Here is a 20,907-nt window from a genome sequence, read left to right on the forward strand (position 1 = left end):
ACAGAAAATGTTAAAGATCCAATCTGTTTGCTAATTCAATGGCAAAATAAAAGCATACCATGTCCGCAAAATGCTCCATTGGCTCTTGGCTTCCCCCAGCCTATCTGTCTCTCAGAGTTATGAGCAGCCTTTGGTTTTCTGCTCTCTGAAAGCAATCTCTCACAGCCCTACAGCCCGCTCTCAATGAGATTGCCGCCTTCAGAATTAAACATACACCATTTGCATATTTATCTTATTCATTTAGTTGAATTTGTTTATTTGGAACACCAGAGGACAAAGAACAATGGAGGACAACTCTAAATGCGTTATCATTTTATCTGCTCTTTATCTGATCCTTTTTGTGACAACTTTTTCTCTCCACAACAAACCCCTTGGTGGTTCTAGGTACAAAGTGTACACAGTCCAGTAAATCGGAATTGGAAAGACTAAGCCTGAGGTTATATTGCTTCATCTATTGTTTTTGTTTGGACATCTATTGTTTTTGTTTTGGAATCCGAGTGATAAAATATGCACATGCATATGTAAGGTCTTTATGCTATTCTCAGTGGACATTTAACAGCGTTTAGTATTGGGGGGAAGCTTTTACGCATCAAATGTTTATGCCTCCCTCAAATGAGCTGCTCAATGTGTATGGCAAGCCAAACAGCGAGGTTGGGGTAGCTGTCTTTGTCACAGCTGTTGTCTGTTTGGTGTTTGTTGTCTGCTTCAAGAAGCCCTTGTCTTGTTATACTGAACTTGTTATTCATACCGGGAAATTGAAGTGCTAGTCTCAAAGCAACTCTACTATTTTAATTGTAACATACAGTACGTTAGGGATCCTGCCATACAATTATTCCACATAATATTTGGAACAACAAGCCCAAAGATGAAGCTGTTTCTGAATTTGGAGTCAAAAGTCATAATAGTTGTTGGATGTTAACACTGTTCAAAATGTTAAAGATTATCATCTGTGTCCCAGCAGTACTTCTCATGCAATCACCTGATCTTTTCACACGTTTTTGAGTCACTCAAGTGTTCTTCTCTCTACAGTTGTGTTTACAAGCCTTTTGTCAGATTTCTATTGGTAGTACTCATTTGGGTTTTTGCACCTCTCCCCAGTGATTGTCATTCCAGTGTCATTGTCGCTGCTGCCAAAAGTCCTCTATATTTATTGAGATCCAGACCCCGAAAGCTCCGAGCAAAATAACTGTATTGTAAGAGGTATTTGTACCTGCAGTGCATGCCTAGTGCTAAGCAACATCATGTGGTGAATGTTTAAAAGATTCCGTCTTTATTCGTTGCCATAGAGCTTTGCACCTTTTGCCCCGTGCCTAATTGTTGAGGCTAACAGATTCTTTTCAAACTGCTGCCTTCGATTTGTTGTTAATTCCTTGGAAGGTGCTTTATTCCTTCTTTGTAACCTAGAGAAACACTAATTGTATCCTCTGAGTGTCATTTGGAAATTTGTTTCACCTCCTTTCACGATTCTATTTTTTGTCCTTGATTATATCAATTTTTAACTCAATCCTTGAGAATAGTTATTTTTTGTTAGGAATTGTTATGTGCTATAAATGTTTGTAAAATAGTTCATCAATGGCATCACTATTGTTTTTGTAGTTTATATGCTCCCTGTGAATATTGTTATCAAGTCAATGTCATTCTGCTGAAACAGTGCCTTAGTAAGGCCATCTTGTACATGAAACACCTTGTTCTTTACACTACTTTTCAAGACAGAGCTTCCACTTTGTCAGATGTTTATGCTTGCCAGAGACATTTTTATTTACCCTTTGTTTTGGAGAACCTTTTGTGGTTTAATTAAAGGCAATGTCTTGGTTTGGATTTTTTATGCTATTGTCAATGAGCAATTCAAAATGAAGTTAGTGGTGCTAGGATTTCCAGCTGAGCCAGCATAGCTTTAAGCTTTGATGGATTTGTCTGCTTACTTTGTAATAGCAAAACCACTAAAACTTGTGAGAAGAGCTACAACACATCCTTTTTAAATTATAGGTTTCAATGTTAATGCTTCTACCAAAACAGTCATTTGCATCAATTGGATTCCCACTGTAGTCTATATAGCCTACTCAAAACAATACCCTTTTAGGTATGCTATTTTCTTAATGCCAAAGTCTCAATCTAATGGCTTCAATGAGATAATGATTATGAACATGTATTACTTTATTCTCCCTTGCGTTGTACCAGAACAGCACCATCTTCCATCTCTGTAATGGATAGTGGATTTAAAGTCATAATATGGACTGACACAAACTGTATTATCCCCCGACTGAGGATACATATTCCACGGCCCAGTCTTATCATGCATCTCTCTTCCTAATGCAGCATAATGAAAGCATTTGTCCTGTGCTGTGCTGGGTAGGATAAACATAAAAGTACTGCACTATGGGTAAAATTCAGACCAGAGATGCGCACGTAAATGTAACTTTATTACCTTTTTATGCACTTTTCTCATACGCGCATTTTGACCTTGAACTTAAGCATGGAGGAAAAAAATTCACGCAGGAACCAATGGGATGCCCACATGCAGGAATGCAGGAATGCACTGAATTGTGGGCTGCAATCACCCACTATTGACATGTTTGGGGAAATTAAAGATATGGAGATGTGGCAGAGGTGTGTCTATAGATACACCGTATTATGGCCTTGACTTAATTCCTTAAATAATTCCACCACCTTTACCCGTGAGGAAATGATAAGTAAAGTCTAGCGAACCTGCCTGTTCCAAGTGGAAATAGCATCTAGGACTACTTTCTGTTTTGCGATTGAAATAACACCATTCTCCATGCACTGTATATGATAAGAACTATTGATAAGAGCTAGTTAAATGAGTAATCTGTTTGGATAAGGGGATTGTAAATATAGGCTAAATGACAGTCTATTTTAGAATGTTTTATTCATATTCCATAACTTTTCCTTTTTCCTTCAATTTGTAGGCAATAGCCTATGTTAAATATTATTAGCCACTACCTGTAGTGTAGGTAATAATCCCGTATATTTAACTGCCAATTTAGTGTTTGTTCTATTACATTGTTTGATTTAGATTACCTTTATTTATTTTCTCTGTAAACGCTGTCACGTCCTTGTGGTTGTGGCTGATGGTCAAGTAATAGTGGATGCTATTTAATGAAGGCCAAATACAAATTGTAGTATAAAATACATTGGGGCATGTAGGCTAATTAAATCATTATGGAGCTCATTTATGGTGCTCAAATCATTACTTTGAACTTGATGCACAGTGCAAGACTGGAAACTTGCTGTCACACAGTTCCATGATCAATGCGGGAAATTAGGGTATTATAATTATATTGTAGGCTACACTACTTCCATTGTCAAACCACTTTTTTTCGTTTGTGCGTAAAGGCTGTATTTTTCCATGAAGTAGGATTTATGATTATTCCATAAACATTAATAATAATGTGTAAAATCAGTGTTTTTAAATCGACCCATGGGTTCTAAAATGGAGACGACAAATATGCATATGTTTTCAGTGTTTTTGGTGTTGAATTTAATTTATTCAGTGCACACAAGGGAACCACGCCCTCAAATCTCGTTAAGTGCCTCCATAAGGTAAGTCTAAGTATCAACTACTGAGAAGTGAGTAGGGAAGGCGTGCATTTCGTAAGTCTGAATCGACCTGTCTAAGAATAGGGTGCGTTTGGGATTTAGCCAGAGTCATGTTGGTTTAATGAATTGTGACAGAATACCATTGGATGTATGTTGTTGTTATGTGACTTTCATACTTTCCACCCTTCCACCTCATGAATCCATGTATTCATTACTTCCTGAGAGAGGGTATAACTATGTCTTGTATAGAATATACTGAAGATAGACATGTTTTATAAAGTTTAGCCCACTGCTCCAGTTATTATTTTCCATTCCTACCATAGCGTGATCAAAATATGAAAATGTAACAACAATCTGCTGTTAAAACTTTAACAGACTCCAAAACATGCCATAATGTTTTGCATGTACTGTATGGCTAACACTGATCCAAGGCAAGCAGTACAATATGTTGTGTAACACACAACTCCAATCAGCCCCCCTAATGTTATTAGAAACATTCATTAAAGGTCACATTTAGTGGTACAGGAATGTGGAGATTAGTACAGACGCCTCAAGTTTTCAGTTTCACTATCAAGATTTTGATACAGGTGCACATTTTTAACCTTCAGGCAATGTCAATAATCTAATCCGCATCTTTTCTAATGGGTTATGCATTTGTTGATGTTTCTTTTCGATTAACACTTAAAGTGTCAACATGATCCTTTTATAATTGAGAACAGGCAGTATGTAATTCCCATGGGACTGCTATGCAAGGGTATATAGCTCTCCCTTTCTACTTGCCATGTTACTGTAAAGATTACATACGGCTATTAGTATGGTGATGACAATGCAAAGTGATTGTAGATAAAAAAACTTGCTGTATAAATTCCTTAATCAACTGCAGAATTTGTCAATGGACATCTAATGTATTCCACGCATTTCATCCAAACAGAGGACACATCACATCGTTATTGTGATGAGAGTTTTTTTTTGTGAATTCTATAGCGGGTTCAACCTTCTTAAACCCGGACGGGGACTCAGGCACGGAGGCCGACAGCGAACCTCAGCTAACCTTTTACACTGACCCCAATCGCAGCAGGCGCCGCAGCCGAGGTATGAGAAATGGTAACGCCAACAGCGCGTGGGGCTCAGGGGGTAAGGAAGGAATATTATACTGTACAGACATCATCTGATTTCATACTCGCATGATGACAATAAAAAAATACATATATTAGAGTAAATGAATGGACAACAAATGTATGTGTTTACAATGCTTGAGTTCAAACACATACACATGTATTCAAACATTCTTTCTTTGCTAGTGATCATGGTTGGTGTTAACAATGTGCTTTGTTCTAACCATTTTGAGTATGTGTACGATTTTGATATCTGCCTAACTTGAGACAATAATGTTTTTAGCATTGTAATGTTTGAAATAAAGGAAGCGATTGGCTTGTATTGTTGTTGTGTGACTGAAAGCGCATGGGACCAACAGTTTGTTTGTGAGCATGCTATATGTCCTTGGCGCTGTGATGTACAGTAATGATGTGGGGGATGTGGGGAACCGAATGCCCCTAACACTGAGTTGCCAAAATTAAAGCATCTGAACGACCAGATATGGCATGCCTGCCTCAACATCCTCAACACCACCTCCAACCAATTAAGATTTTGTTATCTGCACAGGTGTCATAAACAAAATAACCAACACGTTTAATTAGTAAAACAGTTAAGAATAGAATGTGCATTTCTACACAAACCGTGAAGCTAATCAAAATAAATGTTGACTTGATGAGACATTACTTGATTTAAAAAATAATTATCTGGATACCTGAAATCATGTTACTGAAATGCAATACCATCTGTAGATGTAAAAAATAAAAAAAGATGTATAGAGAGAGTGTCATAATGATGGGATTCATTTTTTATTCTCTTTTTGTTAAAAAAACGTAATGGATGAAGTTGGTAGCTTTGTGTCACATTGCAAAGAAGGGAATTGGAATTATAAGATTATGTTCCCTTGTTAGCAAAAATGCGCTCCGTAATAAGTTCCCTATATGTGGGTGAATTTGTTTTACAAGTTAGGTCTCGGTATTACTCTGCAATCATTTGTTTTTAAGGCTTAACTTAAGCTATATTTTGAATTAAGAAGTTCTGCCTGAGTTATTTTAAGAATGCTAAAACGGACAGTAATCGAGGAATATTGGATAGGGCTTAAGGATCCCTTCTAACAAAGTTGAAGGCTGTTATTGGCTTCCTATAATACAGGTCAGATTGTTGTTGGTATGTATGTGTGTGTGTGCGTGTGTGTGTGCTGTAAGGTAGGACACTTTTTTGGGGGGGGGGGGGTGGTAGATCAGCTTTAATATTGCAGATAGATTGTAATTGTCTCCATTTCCAATCCCCCATATTTTTTTGTAAAAATAAAAATATATCTGTATTTACAGTATGTTAGCGGGCATGCTATAAGTAATGAACTCTGGTGGGGCTGCACCAAACCGGATGGCAGGAAAAGAGAAGAAAGAGGCAAAGCAACCTCTGAACTGCTCTTATTTGGGCTATTTTCTTTTTTTCCTTCAGCACATATGGCAATAGCACCCTTCAAAGTAACACTTTTATCGCTCCACCAGCTAGACTTGACTAGCCAAATCTCCCAAAGGCCACCGGTTTGATACAGAGGTCCCTTTCATGGGCAGAAAGCCCAGTGATGACTTGTTTGTAAGCGACTCCCTTGGTGTAGGTGCTGGAGGGAGTAAAGGGGTGCTTCCCAAATGGCACCATATTCCCTTTATAGTGCACTACCTGACCCTATGAGCCCTGGTCAAAAGTAGTGCACTATAAAGGGAATAAGGTGCCATTTGGGAAATAGCCACAGTGTGGTTTCAACATCACATGCTTCCCCTTTGTTGTCTGTGTCCTTCTTTTTTCCAGCAGGTTCGCCACGAAGCCCCATCAATAAGACCACCCTGACTTTGATCAGCGTTGTCAGCTGTGTGATCGGCCTGGTGTACTCCTCACACCTCTCCTGTGGCCTCAACGTCCGGGTCATCCTCCATGTGCCCGAGCACCTCATCGCAGACGGTAAGGGGCGATCGCCTGCCCTCCTGAAAACTACAGGAGTATAACTGTATGCCTCTCTGCTACCCCACTCCCAGACAAAGGGAAATGGGGAAATGTCACTAGGCTGATTCCTCCCCTCTCCCCTCTCTCCTCCCATGTGAGACCACAACAGATGTGCCCTCAAAGCATCAAAGCACAATCAGGCCAGGTCGTCGTGACCACCCACTGTATCATCACTCTTTCTCTCTCCACTTTCTGTGTGCTTGGGCTGGCTCGCTAATGAATTTCAGGGTAGCTAGCACCTGCAGAAAAGCACTGCAGGCCAAGTCCTCACTCTTGGCTCATTGGCATTTTTCAGCCATCATGGGAGCTGGCAGTCCAGATATATTATGGGGTGTGACTTGCCTTACTCATCCATCATTCCGGTTTGATTTGATTCCTAACCACAACTGTATTCCACGGATACTCCGGGTGTTATTATCATTCCAGAAGGCATCCAGGGGAGGCAACGCTGAAAAGAGATGAAGGATTGTGAATTTGCCTTTTGAATCGCAGGAACTCAGATTGATTTAGAACGTGTCCATAAATGTCTACACAATCTTATCAGACTTAATGTAATGTTGTGGTTAAGGTGATAACAATCTAGGTTTTTGCCTAGGAGAAATCTATATTTATGCCACAGCTGTGTATGCTATGCACCTTCAGAAATATGAAATGAGTTGCCGGAACATTGTGTCCTATCCATTTCACTGCTGTTTTTCATCCGGGGAAATGTAATACTCAGAAAATGTATTATTTTTTGTGCCTTGTGATAACAGTCTGTACTCACAAACTGTTAAATAGAAAGGTTGATAGAACTGCTGATGTACAGTACTGAACCTTTAATTGATCAGGTAGGTGCCTAAATTGTGTGTTTTCCAACAACCAACAACCCTTTCCCTTTTTCTTAGGGTCCAAGTTCATTTTGCTGCAGGGCAGTCAACTGGATGCATCTGACTGGCTGAACCCGGCCCAGGTGTTGCTATACTACCAGCAGAATGCCAGCGGGCCTTGGATCAATGAGCTGTGTGGCCGCCGCATTCTGGACCCCTGTGAACACCAGTGTGATCCAGAGACAGGTACTATACCGCATAGTGCATGCCACCGATTCTCACACTCTGGCAACCAATTACATCTGTCTGCACTTCATTGAACTTCAATATTGAATTTAAGTTAACTGTATTGTATTTATTTAGCAAAAAAAGGTATACATACAAATGTGCATTGGATCCCCAGAGGATTGCACTTAAAAAAAAGAATTAAAATACATTTCTCAGGTAGTTCTCAAATGTATATGAATGTACAGAAAGCAAGAAAGATCTGAATGGAATGATGTATTTGAGTTTATATCACAAGCAGACCTCGCTTCAAATACATGTGTATTTGAGTATTTGTTATTTAAAAACTTTCTTTCTGTGTTTTCAAGTATTTAAAAATATACAGCCCAGTACTTTTATTTTAGTATTTGAATGGTTATTTGTAGAAAACCAAGAGGTTGACCAAATTGTATCTGTAAGTATATTCAAATACTTATTTCAAATACTATTTTCAAATACCTAGGTTTAATGAAGGGGAGTGGGCCTCCCGAGTGGCGCAGTGGTCTAAGGCACTGCATCGCAGTGCATGCTGTTCGTTCCACTAGAGATTCTGGGTTTGAGTCCAGGCTCTGTCGCAGCCGGCCACGACCGGGAGACCCATTGTGCGGTGCACAATTGGCCCAGCGTCGTCCGGGTTAGGGGAGGGTTTGGACAGCAAGGATGTACTTGTCCCATCGTGCACTAGTGACTCCTCCTGTGGCAAGCCGGGCGCAGTGCTCGCTGTTTCCTCTGACACATTGGCGTGGCTGGCTTCTGGGTTAAGTGGGCATTGTGTCAAGAAGCAGCGCGGCTTGGCTTGGCTTGGCTTGGCTTGGCTTGGTTGGGTTGGGTTGTGTTTCGGAGGACGCACAGCTCTCGACCTTCACCTCTCCAGAGTCCGTACAGGAGTTGCAGCAATGAGACAAGACTGTAACTATCAATTGGATACCATGAAATTGGGGAGAAAAATGGCAACCAAAAAAAATATAAATAAAAATTAAATGAAGGGGTTTGTATTTGAGTCAGTCTATATGAGTATTTTCAAGTACTTTCCAAGTGTGTTGAGATGTTTTGGGATGAGTTGGAAAAGCAGAGTGAAGGAAAATCAGCCAACAAGTGCTCAGCATATGTGGCAACTCCTTCAAGACTGTTGGAAAAGCATTCCAGGTGAAGCTGGTTGAGAGAATGCCAAGTGTGTGCAAAGCTGTCATCAAGGCAAAGAAAGGGTGGCTACTGAAAATCTGAAATACATAATATATTTTTTGATGTAACTTTTTTTGCTTACTACATGATTCCATGTGTTATTTCATAGTTTTGATGTCTTCACTGTTATTCTACAATGTAGATTATTGTAAAAATAAAGAGAATGAGTAGGTGTGTCCAAACTTTTGACGGGTACTGTATATATATATATATATATATATATATATATATATATATATATTATGACGGGTACTGTATATATTTGACAGGTAACTTATATATATATATATATATATATATATATATATATATATATATATATATATATATATATACATATATATATTTGACCTGTAACTTTTGACGGGTACTGTATATATATATATATATATACAGTACCCATCAAAAGTTTGGAAAATATATATATATATATTTATATATATACAGTACCCGTTTGGACACACCTACTCATTCTCTTTATTTTTTACAATAATCTACATTGTAGAATAACAGTGAAGACATTAAAACTATGAAATAACACATATGGAATCATGTAGTAAGAAAAAAAATATTAAATCTAAAAATATATTATGTATTTGAGATTTTTCAAAGTAGCCACCCTTTCTTTGCCTTGATGACAGCTTTGCACACACTTGTATAAAGCTGTAACGTAAGAAAATGTGGAAAAAGTCAAGGGGTCTGTATATATATATATGTATATATAAAAATATATATATATATATGTATATATATATATATATATATATATATATATATATATATATATATATATGGATTAAATTGTTTTTTACCCTCATCAATCTACACACAATACCCCATAATGACAAAGCAAAACAGGTTTTTAGAAATGTTTGCAAATTAATTAACAGTAACAAAACTGAAATATCACATTTACATAAGTATTCAGACCCTTTACTCAGCACGTTGTTGAAGAACCTTTGGCAGTGATTACAGCCTCAAGTTTTCCTATGGTATGACGCTACAAGCTTGGCATGCCTGTATCTTGGGAGTTTCTCCCATTCTTCTCTGCAGATCCTCTCAAGCTCTGTCAGGTTGGATGGTTCAAGTCCGGGCTCTGGCTGGGCCACTCATGTTAAAAATGTTAAACATTAAAACTTCTTGCGGATTATTGGGACGCTACCGTCCCATTTAAAAAACTTTAAATTACTATAAACATTATACTTTCATGAAATCACAAGTGCAATACATCAAAATAAAGTTTAACTTGTTGATAATACAGCTGCCATGTCAGATTTCAGAAAGGCTTTACGGCGAAAGCAAACTTTGCGATTATCTGAGGACAGCGCCCAGCACACAAATGCATAACAAATCATTTTCAACCAGGGAGTTGCGACACGAAAGTCAGAAATAACGATATAATATATGCCTTACCTTTGAAGATCTTCTTCTGTTGGCACTCCAAAAGATCCCAGTTACATTACAAATGGTCCTTTTGTTCGATAAAGTCATTCTTTATATCCATAAAAACTCAGTTTAGCTGGCGCGCTTCAGTCAATAATCCACTCGGTTTCCCTCCTTCAAAATGCATACAAAATTAATCCCAAACGTTACCAATAAACTTATCCAAACAAGTCAATCAACATTTATAATCAAATCTTAGGTACCCTAATACACAAATAAACGATAACATTTAAGACGGAGAATTGTTATTGTCTTTACCGGAGAAAAATACCAAAGAACGCGCTCTCATTCTTGGAAACACTACAGCCAAAATGGGAGCCACCTAGAAAAAATACAATTTCTGGCTCATTTTCCCAAAAACTAGCCATTTTCCCAAAAACTAACTCTTTCTAAAGACTGTTGACATCTAGTGGAAGCCCTAGAAACTGCAATCGGGCACAATTTTGCACTATTTTGCCCTTTCAGTTCTGTTATACTCACAGACATTATTTTAACAGTTTTAGAAACTTTAGAGTGTTTTCTTTCCAAATCTATTAAATGCATATCCTAGCTTCTGGGCCTGGGTAGCAGGCAGTTTACTTTGGGCACGCTTTTCATCTGGACGTCAAAATACCGCCCCTTATCCCAAAGAAGTTAAAATACATTTTACAACAGATTACACAATAAATTAAGTTTGTTCCAGGCCTCTACTCTACTACAACGCACAATCCAGGTGCACGTGTGTGTATAGTGTGTATGTTATGTGTGTTTGTATGCTTGTGTTTGTACCTGTCTGTGTGACTCTTCACAGTCCTCGCTGTTCCATAAGGTGTATTTTTATCTGGGTTTTTTCCATCTGATTTTACTGCTTTTGTGAGTTACTTGATGTGGAATAGAGTTCCATGTAGGCATGGCTCAATGTAGTGCTCTGCGCCTCCCATTGTCTGTTCTGGACTTGGGGACTGTGAAGAGACCTCTGGTGGCATGTCTTGTGGGGTATGCATGGTTGTCTGGGCTGTGTGCTAATAGTTCAAACAGGCAGCTTGGTGCATTCAACATGTCAATACTTCTCACAAATACAAGTAGTGATGAAGTCAGTCTCTCCTCTACTTTAAGCCATGAGAGATTGACATGCATATTATTAATGTTAGCTCTATGTGTACATTTAAGGGCCAGACGTGCTGCCCTGTTGGGGCACCTGACCATACGACTGGGCAGTAGTCCATGTGCGACAAAACTAGGGCCTGTAGGACCTGCCTTGTTGATATCATTGTTAAGAAGCCAGAGCAGCGCTTTATCACTCGTTCTGCCCCTGAACAAGGCAGTTAACCCACTGTTCCCCAGTAGGCTGTCATTGTAAATAAGAATTTGTTCTTAACTGACTTGCCTAGGTCAATAAAGGTTCAATTAACAATACAAAAATTAAAATTATGGACAGACCTCTCCCCATCTGAGCTACTGTTGCATCAATATGTTTTGACCATAACAGTTTACAATCCAGGCTTACTCCAAGCAGTTTAGTCTCCTCAACTTGCTCAAATTCCACATGATTTATTACAAGCTTTAGTTGAGGTTTAGGGTTTTCTAAATATTTAAGTACTAACTTATTTCTTGCCACCCATTCTGAAATTATGACTGCATTTCTTTGTTTAGTGTTGCAGGTATTTCACTCACTGGAGTAGCTGACGGGTATAGTGTTGAGTCATCCGCATACATAGACACACAGGCATTACTCAGAGCCAGTGGCAGGTCGTTAGTAAACATTGAAACAAGTAAGGGACCTAGATAGCTGCCCTGAGGAATGCCTGGATCATGTTGGAGAGACTACCATTAAAGAACACCCTCTGGGTTCTGTTAGACAGGTAACTCTAAATCCACAATATAGCAAGGTGTGTGTTGGGGTTTCTTGTTCCTTGTCAATCATTGGCTTATTGGTGAAATCAACAATCAGACAATATCTTCTTTAAGTAAATCAATCAAACCTTTATTAATGCAATTGCAGACAGAAGTAGACAACGGAAACAGCACGTATGTTTCAGAGTAAGTTCTGCAAAATAAAAAAGGTCACAGTTGCTTTAATATACTTGCAGTCAACCCCTAGTGATGTAACTGCCAACGTCAACACCTTCTACTCAAGAGACCAAGCCCATGCATATACAGTTATACAAACTTGCAGGAGAAAACAATAGTGCAGTATTTTCTAAGGGCTCAGCAGTAATTCCATTCCCATGTGGCTTACAGTGGTGTGTCAGACTTGTCTCTTATCTATTTACTCCCCTGCAGGGGTCTGTGTCTATGTATCTCTTTTAGTCTTGAGGCGCTTTCTCACAGACACCCTGTTTTGACTGCAATGGCTCACACATCTGCTCAGACCGTTTCTTATAAGAGGCAGAGACTAGAAAAGAACTGTGGAACAGTATTAAACCTTATAATGCATATATTGCTAATCTGTGGTCCAGGACCCTATAAATGTAGTGGGGGAGGGTCTTATAGCCATTTCCCTTCTATTAATACAACATAAGCATAATCAATTATTATATATATTTTTTTTTATTTCACCTTTATTTAACCAGGTAGGCTAGTTGAGAACAAGTTCTCATTTACAACTAAGACCTGGTCAAAAACAGGTAGGAACAGGTAGGTGAGGAAGGAAGATGGCGGACTGAACGAAGTTATGTACAGCACCTCAAGATAAAAACATAATATTCAATATCGGTTAGTTAGACTAAAATATTAGCACTTCACAATCTGGTGGGTGATAACCTTCAATCTTGATAATAACACAAAACAAATCTTAAGACTATAGACATTTATTGACAAATATTACGAAAACAAGCAACACCCAAACATGACGGAGAGTAAGACAGGGGAACCGATTTCAAAACGAAAACGTGACTCTTCTACAGACACAGACGATTTAATATTTTCATCACCGGGAATGGTAAAGGTCGAAACCGATCTGTTAAAATCAATAAATGACAAACTGGGTATACTTGAATTAGTTAGTAAGGATATAAAAGAGTTGAAGGCAAGCCCTGAGATGAGTGATGAAAAAGCTGCGACATTGGAGAAGGAAACACACAAGCTAAAAGGGACAGTCAACAAGATTGAAACCGAAGTGAATGAAATGAAAAAGGAGAACACCGTTCTGAGAGAAGCCTTACTGGACATACAAACTAGAACCATGAGAGAGAATCTGGTACTTATTTGGTACGTTTACAAACATATATTTTCATAAATAGAATTTAAAGTTGTGTCTCATTATGGTAAGTGGTGAAAAAAGTATAGCCAGTTACAATTGTAATGGCCCAGCAGATAATAAGAAAAGACGATCAGTATTTACCTGGTTAAAAGAGAAGGAATATAATATCTATTGTTTACAGGAAACCCATTCAACAATTTTAGATTAAGTTTTGTGGAAAAACAACTGGGGGGCGAAATATATTTCTCCCATGGACGAAGAAATTCAAAAGGGGGGATGGTTTTAATTAACAGTAATTTTGATCCAAATGTGCAAATTGTCCAAACAGATTATCAAGGTAGATGGATTATTTTAAATATGTTATTGGACAATAAATAGATATGGCTTATTAACCTATACGGTCCGAATAATGATGGTTCAAGCTTCTTTGAAAATATATATAAGAATTTATCAACTGTACAAGCAACACTAGACTCTATTATTATGGTGGGAGATTTTAATACGGTCTTAAATACATCTATGGACCGGAAAGGAAATCACACTACAAACTATCACCCTCAGGCACTTAAGGAAATCATGAATGTCATGGATATATTGGAATTAGTGGATATATGGAGACTTAAATACCCTGACCTAGTGAGGTATACATGGTGGAGGCTTAATCAAGCTAGTCGTCTTGACTACTTTCTTATGCCATTCTCTCTGACACGAAAAGTTTAAAAAATGTTGATAGGGGACAGAATGCGGTCGGATCATCACATAATTGGCATATACACTGCTCAAAAAAATAAAGGGAACACTTAAACAACACATCCTAGATCTGAATGAAAGAAATAATCTTATTAAATACTTTTTTCTTTACATAGTTGAATGTGCTGACAACAAAATCACACAAAAATAATCAATGGAAATCCAATTTATCAACCAATGGAGGTCTGGATTTGGAGTCACACTCAAAATTAAAGTGGAAAACCACACTACAGGCTGATCCAACTTTGATGTAATGTCCTTAAAACAAGTCAAAATGAGGCTCAGTAGTGTGTGTGGCCTCCACGTGCCTGTATGACCTCCCTACAACGCCTGGGCATGCTCCTGATGAGGTGGCGGATGGTCTCCTGAGGGATCTCCTCCCAGACCTGGACTAAAGCATCCGCCAACTCCTGGACAGTCTGTGGTGCAACGTGGCGTTGGTGGATGGAGCGAGACATGATGTCCCAGATGTGCTCAATTGGATTCAGGTCTGGGGAACGGGCGGGCCAGTCCATAGCATCAATGCCTTCCTCTTGCAGGAACTGCTGACACACTCCAGCCACATGAGGTCTAGCATTGTCTTGCATTAGGAGGAACCCAGGGCCAACCGCACCAGCATATGGTCTCACAAGGGGTCTGAGGATCTCATCTCGGTACCTAATGGCAGTCAGGCTACCTCTTGTGAGCACATGGAAGGCTGTGCGGCCCCCCAAAGAAATGCCACCCCACACCATGACTGACCCACCGCCTAACCGGTCATGCTGGAGGATGTTGCAGGCAGCAGAACATTCTCCACGGCGTCTCCAGACTGTGTCACGTCTGTCACGTGCTCAGTGTGAACCTGCTTTCATCTGTGAAGAGCACAGGGCGCCAGTGGCGAATTTGCCATCTTGGTGTTCTCTGGCAAATGCCAAACGTCCTGCACGGTGTTGGGCTGTAAGCACAACCCCCACCTGTGGACGTCGGGCCCTCATACCACCCTCATGGAGTCTGTTTCTGACCGTTTGAGCAGACACATGCACATTTGTGGCCTGCTGGAGGTCATTTTGCAGGGCTCTGGCAGTGCTCCTCCTGCTCCTCCTTGCACAAAGGCGGAGGTAGCGGTCCTGCTGCTGGGTTGTTGCCCTCCTACGGCCTCCTCCACATCTCCTGATGTACTGGCCTGTCTCCTGGTAGCGCCTCCATGCTCTGGACACTACGCTGACAGACACAGCAAACCTTCTTGCCACAGCTTGCATTGATGTGCCATCCTGGGTGAGCTGCACTACCTGAGCCACTTGTGTGGGTTGTAGACTCCGTCTCATGTTACCACTAGAGTGAAAGCACCGCCAGCATTCAAAAGTGACCAAAACATCAGCCAGGAAGCATAGGAACTGAGAAGTGGTCTGTGGTCTCCACCTGCAGAACCACTCCTTTATTGGGGGTGTCTATAATTTCCACCTGTTGTCTATTCCATTTGCACAACAGCATGTGAAATGTATTGTCAATCAGTGTTGCTTCCTAAGTGGACAGTTTGATTTCACAGAAGTGTGATTGACTTGGAGTTACATTGTGTTGTTTAAGTGTTACAGAATTTCCACGTGGGCAAGGATATTGGAAATTTAATCAAAGCCTACTAGATGATAAATTGTTTAGAACTAGGACAGAAGAATGTATAACTTTATAACAACTTTTTCAGACATAACATAGGTACAGCAGATCCCCTTATTGTATGGGACACAGTACTCATCTATAAAACAAAAGCAATTTAGATCAAAAGAGTCCATATTAACAAAGGCAATTGAAGGACTAACAGTACTCTTAGATAGCAATACAAACGGTACCGTAGAGGCACAGAATAAGTTAGAGGAAAAACAAAAAGAAATGGAGGAACTTATTCAAGAAAGATCCAGTGTAGTATATTATAAAATTTAAGCAAACTGGATGGAATATGGGGAAAAATGCACCAAATTATTTTTCAATCTTCAATATTGAAATGCTACCAAAAAATGTATTAAAACTTGTTACAAATGATGGAGTCACGCATGATTCACCAAATTATATTTTGAAAGAGGAAGTAAACTACTTTAAGAATATGTTTTCATTTCAGGCTCCTCCATCTCCACTAACTGAAACTAATTGTATGGATTTTTTCCCTAATAATAATGTAAAATTAACATCTGTACAGAAAGACTCATGTGAAGGCCAAATTACAGAGGAGGAACTGCTTGATGCAATTGGGGCTTTTAAGGATGGGAAAACACCAGGGCTGTATGGCATACCAGTGGAAGTATACAAAACTTTTTTTTTATATACTCAAAGGACCATTATTAGCATGTTTTAACCAGTCCTATATAAATGGTAGATTATCAGACACGCAACAAGAAGGTCTGATATCATTATTACTGAAACAGGAAGCAAATGGTATATATAAAGATCCAGTCCATTTAAAAAATTGGAGACCTCTTACACTTCAGTGTTGTGATGCAAAAATCCTAGCAAAATGCTTGGCGCATAGAATTAAAAAAGTATTGTCAGATATTATTCATCCTAATCAGACAGGTTTTATACATGGATGATACATTGGAGATAATATAAGACAAGTACTGGAAACAATAGAATACTATGAAATATCAGGCACACCAGGCCTGGTTTTCATAGCTGATTTTGAAAAGGCTTTTGATAAAGTACGACTGGAGTTTATATATAAATGCCTAGAATATTTCAATTTTGGGGAATCCCTTATAATATGGGTTAAAGTTATGTATAGTAACCCTAGGTGTCAAATAGTAAATAATGGTTACATCTCAGAAAGCTTTAAATTATCTAGAGGAGTAAAACAAGGTTGTCCACTATTGGCATATTTATTTATTATTGCCATTGAAATGTTAGCTGTTAAGATTAGATCAAACTATTAAGGGATTAGAAATCCGTGGCTTAAAAACGAAGTGTCACGTCCTGACCAATAAAAGGGGTTATTTGTTATAGTAGTTTGGTCAGGGCGTGGCAGGGGGTGTTTGTTTTGTGTGTTTTGGGTTTTTTGATGTGTGTTCTATATTTTCTATTTCTATGTTCATTCTATGTTCCCTATCTATGTTTTGTATTTCTGTGTTTTGGCCTGGTATGGCTCTCAATCAGGGACAGCTGTACATTATTGTCGCTGATTGGGAGCCATACTTTGGTAGCCCTTTTTCCACCTGTCTGGTGTGGGAAGTTGATTTTGCATTGCTGTTAGTAGCCTGCGAAACTGTTCGTTCGTTGTGTTGCTTCTTGTTTATTGTTTTTGCTGGTTCACCATTTATATTAAAATATGATGAACCCAGCCCACGCTGCGCCTTGGTCTCTAACGTCGGATGTTACACTAAGGTGTCATTGTATGCCGATGATTCATGTTTTCTTTTAAACCACAATTAGAGTCTCTCCACGGCCTCATAGAGGATCTAGATACTTTTGCTATCCTCTCTGGATTAAAACCAAATTATGGTGTACTATATTACGTATTGGATCACAAAAAAAATGCAAATTTTACATTACCATGTAGTTTACCAATTAAATGGTCTGACGGAGATGTGGACATACTCGGTATACAAATCCCAAAAGAAAGAAATGATCTCACTCCAATAAATCTTTATAGAAAGGAAAGGAAAATACCTGTCTATTTGTGGAAAAATCACCCTGATTAACTCTTTAATCATATCACAGTTTACCTATTTGCTTATGGTTTTGCCTACCTGCTTTTTAAATTATATGAACAAAAAATATAAAATTTTATTTGGAACGGCAAGCCAGATAAATTTAAAAGGGCCTATTTATATAACGAATATGAATTCGGAGGGCAGAAATTATTAAATATTAAAGCATTAGACCTCTCACTAAAGGCATCAGTCATACCAAAGTTATACTTAAATCCAAACTGGTTTTCTAGTAAATTGGTACGAATGTCTCATCCTATGTTCAAGAAGGGCCTTTTTCCCTTTTTTCAGATTACACCTGCCCACTTTCGGTTGTTTGAAAAGGAAATAATCTCCAAAATATCTTTCTTTTTTAAACAAGCCTTAGAAAGTTGGTTGCAATTTCAGTTTAATCCACCAGAAAAGACAGAACAAATAATACAACAAATATTGTGGTTAAATTCAAATATAGTAATTGATAAAAAAACTGTATTTTTCGAAGAAATGTTTAAAAAAGGTATAATTTTAGTGAATGATATTATAAATAGGACTGGTGGAGTGATGTCACACATGCAGCTAACACAGACATACGGAAATGTCTGCTTAACCCAAAATTACAACCAATTAATTGCAGCATTACCACAAAAATGGAAGAGGCAAGTAGAAGGGGAAAAAAGTAAGGAACTTGTATGTCGGCCCTGTATTAAAGAACATAAATGGTTAAAGAAAAGTGTGATAAATAAAAACATATACCAATTTCATTTAAGGACCAAAAAACTGACAGCTGTGCCATATAAATTGCAAAATAGTTGGGAAGAGATTTTCGATGTACCCATTCCATGGCACATGGTTTATGAATTGATACGCAAAACAACGCCGGATTCAAAGCTTTGAATTTTTCAATTTAAATTACTATACAAAATTCTTGCAACTAATATAATGTTATATATATGGGGGATACAATCTTCCCAGCTCTGCAGATTCTGCTGTGAGGAGGCAGAGTCATTAGATCATTTATTTTGGTATTGTCCATATGTAGCTCGTTTTTGGTCACAGGTCCAGGAATGGCTGAAGAATTGCAACATTTGCCTAGAACTAACGCTGCAGATAGCAATACTGGGTGATTTGAAAAGCCATAGTCAATCAATCAATAATATAATAATTATTTTAGCAAAAATGTTTATTTTTGATTTACAATCTGTAAAGCTATGAGAATAGAAAGGTTCGATTGTTTTGTGAAGCATCACAGCACAGTTTAAAAATTAATGGCAAATAGAAATCCGAAATGGATGATGTTGAGAGATAGATGGGAGGGGTTGAATGGAGCTGAAGGGTGGGACTAATAACAAGATAAACAATGTAAAACATACGGGGTCTGTAAAATGTATATAGGTTCAGAACTTTTGTGATATAGCACAGTTACAAATAGAAATCAAACTGGATGGACATCAGAAATAGAGGAAGGACTAAAAACAAACAAAAAATAACTATTGTAAAATAGACTGTGTCTGTAAAATGTGTATAAGATGAGTAAATTGAAGGTAAAAGCCGAAGTGTTTATGAGTTTACTCCAATTGGGGGATCGGTGGTAGGGTTTGCGGGGAATAATAATAAAGGTATATATTTTTTTTAAAGTATGTATGTCTATATAGGTATGTGTATGTATATATGTGTATATGTATGCATGCGTGTATGGATATATTTACCCCAAAAATATATGGGAGATTGGAAATGTTGCAGACAATTACATTGATGGAAGCAATATTCTTTCCGCAATATTAAGCTGATCCACCCCTACATTTAAAAAAAAATTTAAATTAAAAAAGATTACAAAAATAAAAAAGACCTGGCCAAGATAAAGCAAAGCAGTGTGACACAAACAACAACACAGAGTTACACATGGAATAAACAAACATACAGTCAATAGTAAAATAGAAAAAGTCTATATAAAGTGTGTGAAAATGAGGTAGGATAAGGGAGGTAAGGCAATAAATAGGCCATAGTGTCAAAATAATTACAATATAGCAATTAAACACTGGAGTGATAGATGTGCAGAAGATCAATGTGCAAGTAGAGATACTGGGGTGCAAAGGAGCAAAAATAAATTAAATAAATAACAGTATGGGGATGAGGTAATTGGATGAGCTATTTACAGATGGGCTATGTACAGGTGCAGTGATCTGTGAGCTGCTCTGACAGCTGGTGCTTAAAGTTAGTGAGGGAGATATGAGTCTCCAGCTTCAGTGATTTTTGCAGTTCGTTCCAGTCATTGGCAGCAGAGAACTGGAAGGAAAGGCGACCAAAGGAGGACTTGGTTTTGGGGGTGACCAGGGAAATATACCTCCTGGAGCGCGTGCTATGGGTGGGTGCTGCTGTGGTGACCAGTGAGCTGAGATAAGGCGGGGCTTTACCTAGCAAAGACTTATAGATGACCTGGAGCCAGTGGGTTTGGCGACGAATATGAAGCGAGGGCCAGCCAACGAGAGTATACAGGTCGCAGTGGTGGGTAGTATATGGGGCTTTGGTGACAAAACGGATAGCACTGTGATAGACTGCATCCAATTTGCTGAGTGGAGTGTTGGAGGCTATTTTGTAAATTACATCACCGAAGTCAAGGATCGGTAGGATAGTCAGTTTTACAAGGGTATGTTTGGCGGCATGAGTGAAGGATGCTTTGCTGCGAAATAGGAAGCCGATTCTAGATGTAATTTTGGATTGGAGATGCTTAATGTGAGTCTGGAAGGAGAGTTTACAGTCTAGCCAGACACCTAGGTATTTGTAGTTGTCCATATATTCTAGGTCAGAACCGTCCAGAGTAGTGATGCTGGACGGGCGGGCAGGTGTGGGCAGTGATCGGTTGAAGCGCATGCATTTAGTTTTACTTGCATTTAAGAGCAGTTGGAGGCCAAGGAAGGAGAGTTGTATGGCATTGAAGCTCGATCTGGAGGTTTGTTAACACAGTGTCCAAAGA

At 38.6% G+C, this 20,907-nt stretch overlaps 1 protein-coding gene across 7 annotated transcripts in view; it reads left to right on the forward strand.

The window, feature by feature from the left end:
* Positions 1-20,907, forward strand: part of LOC115156990 (astrotactin-1) — a 277,551-nt gene that overhangs the window by 80,376 nt on the left and 176,268 nt on the right. For 2 of the 7 annotated variants that reach the window (XM_029704808.1, XM_029704810.1), the window contains exons 5-7: positions 4,543-4,692; positions 6,466-6,615; positions 7,545-7,712. In XM_029704808.1, the coding sequence (XP_029560668.1) occupies positions 4,543-4,692; positions 6,466-6,615; positions 7,545-7,712 (468 nt within the window). The remainder of the gene's footprint in view (positions 1-4,542; positions 4,693-6,465; positions 6,616-7,544; positions 7,713-20,907) is intronic. The other 5 variants (XM_029704809.1, XM_029704811.1, XM_029704812.1 and 2 more) reach the window with 5 other exon arrangements.

The sequence above is a fragment of the Salmo trutta genome, chromosome 21 (assembly GCF_901001165.1).
Source record: "Salmo trutta chromosome 21, fSalTru1.1, whole genome shotgun sequence".
Taxonomy (NCBI): domain Eukaryota; kingdom Metazoa; phylum Chordata; class Actinopteri; order Salmoniformes; family Salmonidae; genus Salmo; species Salmo trutta.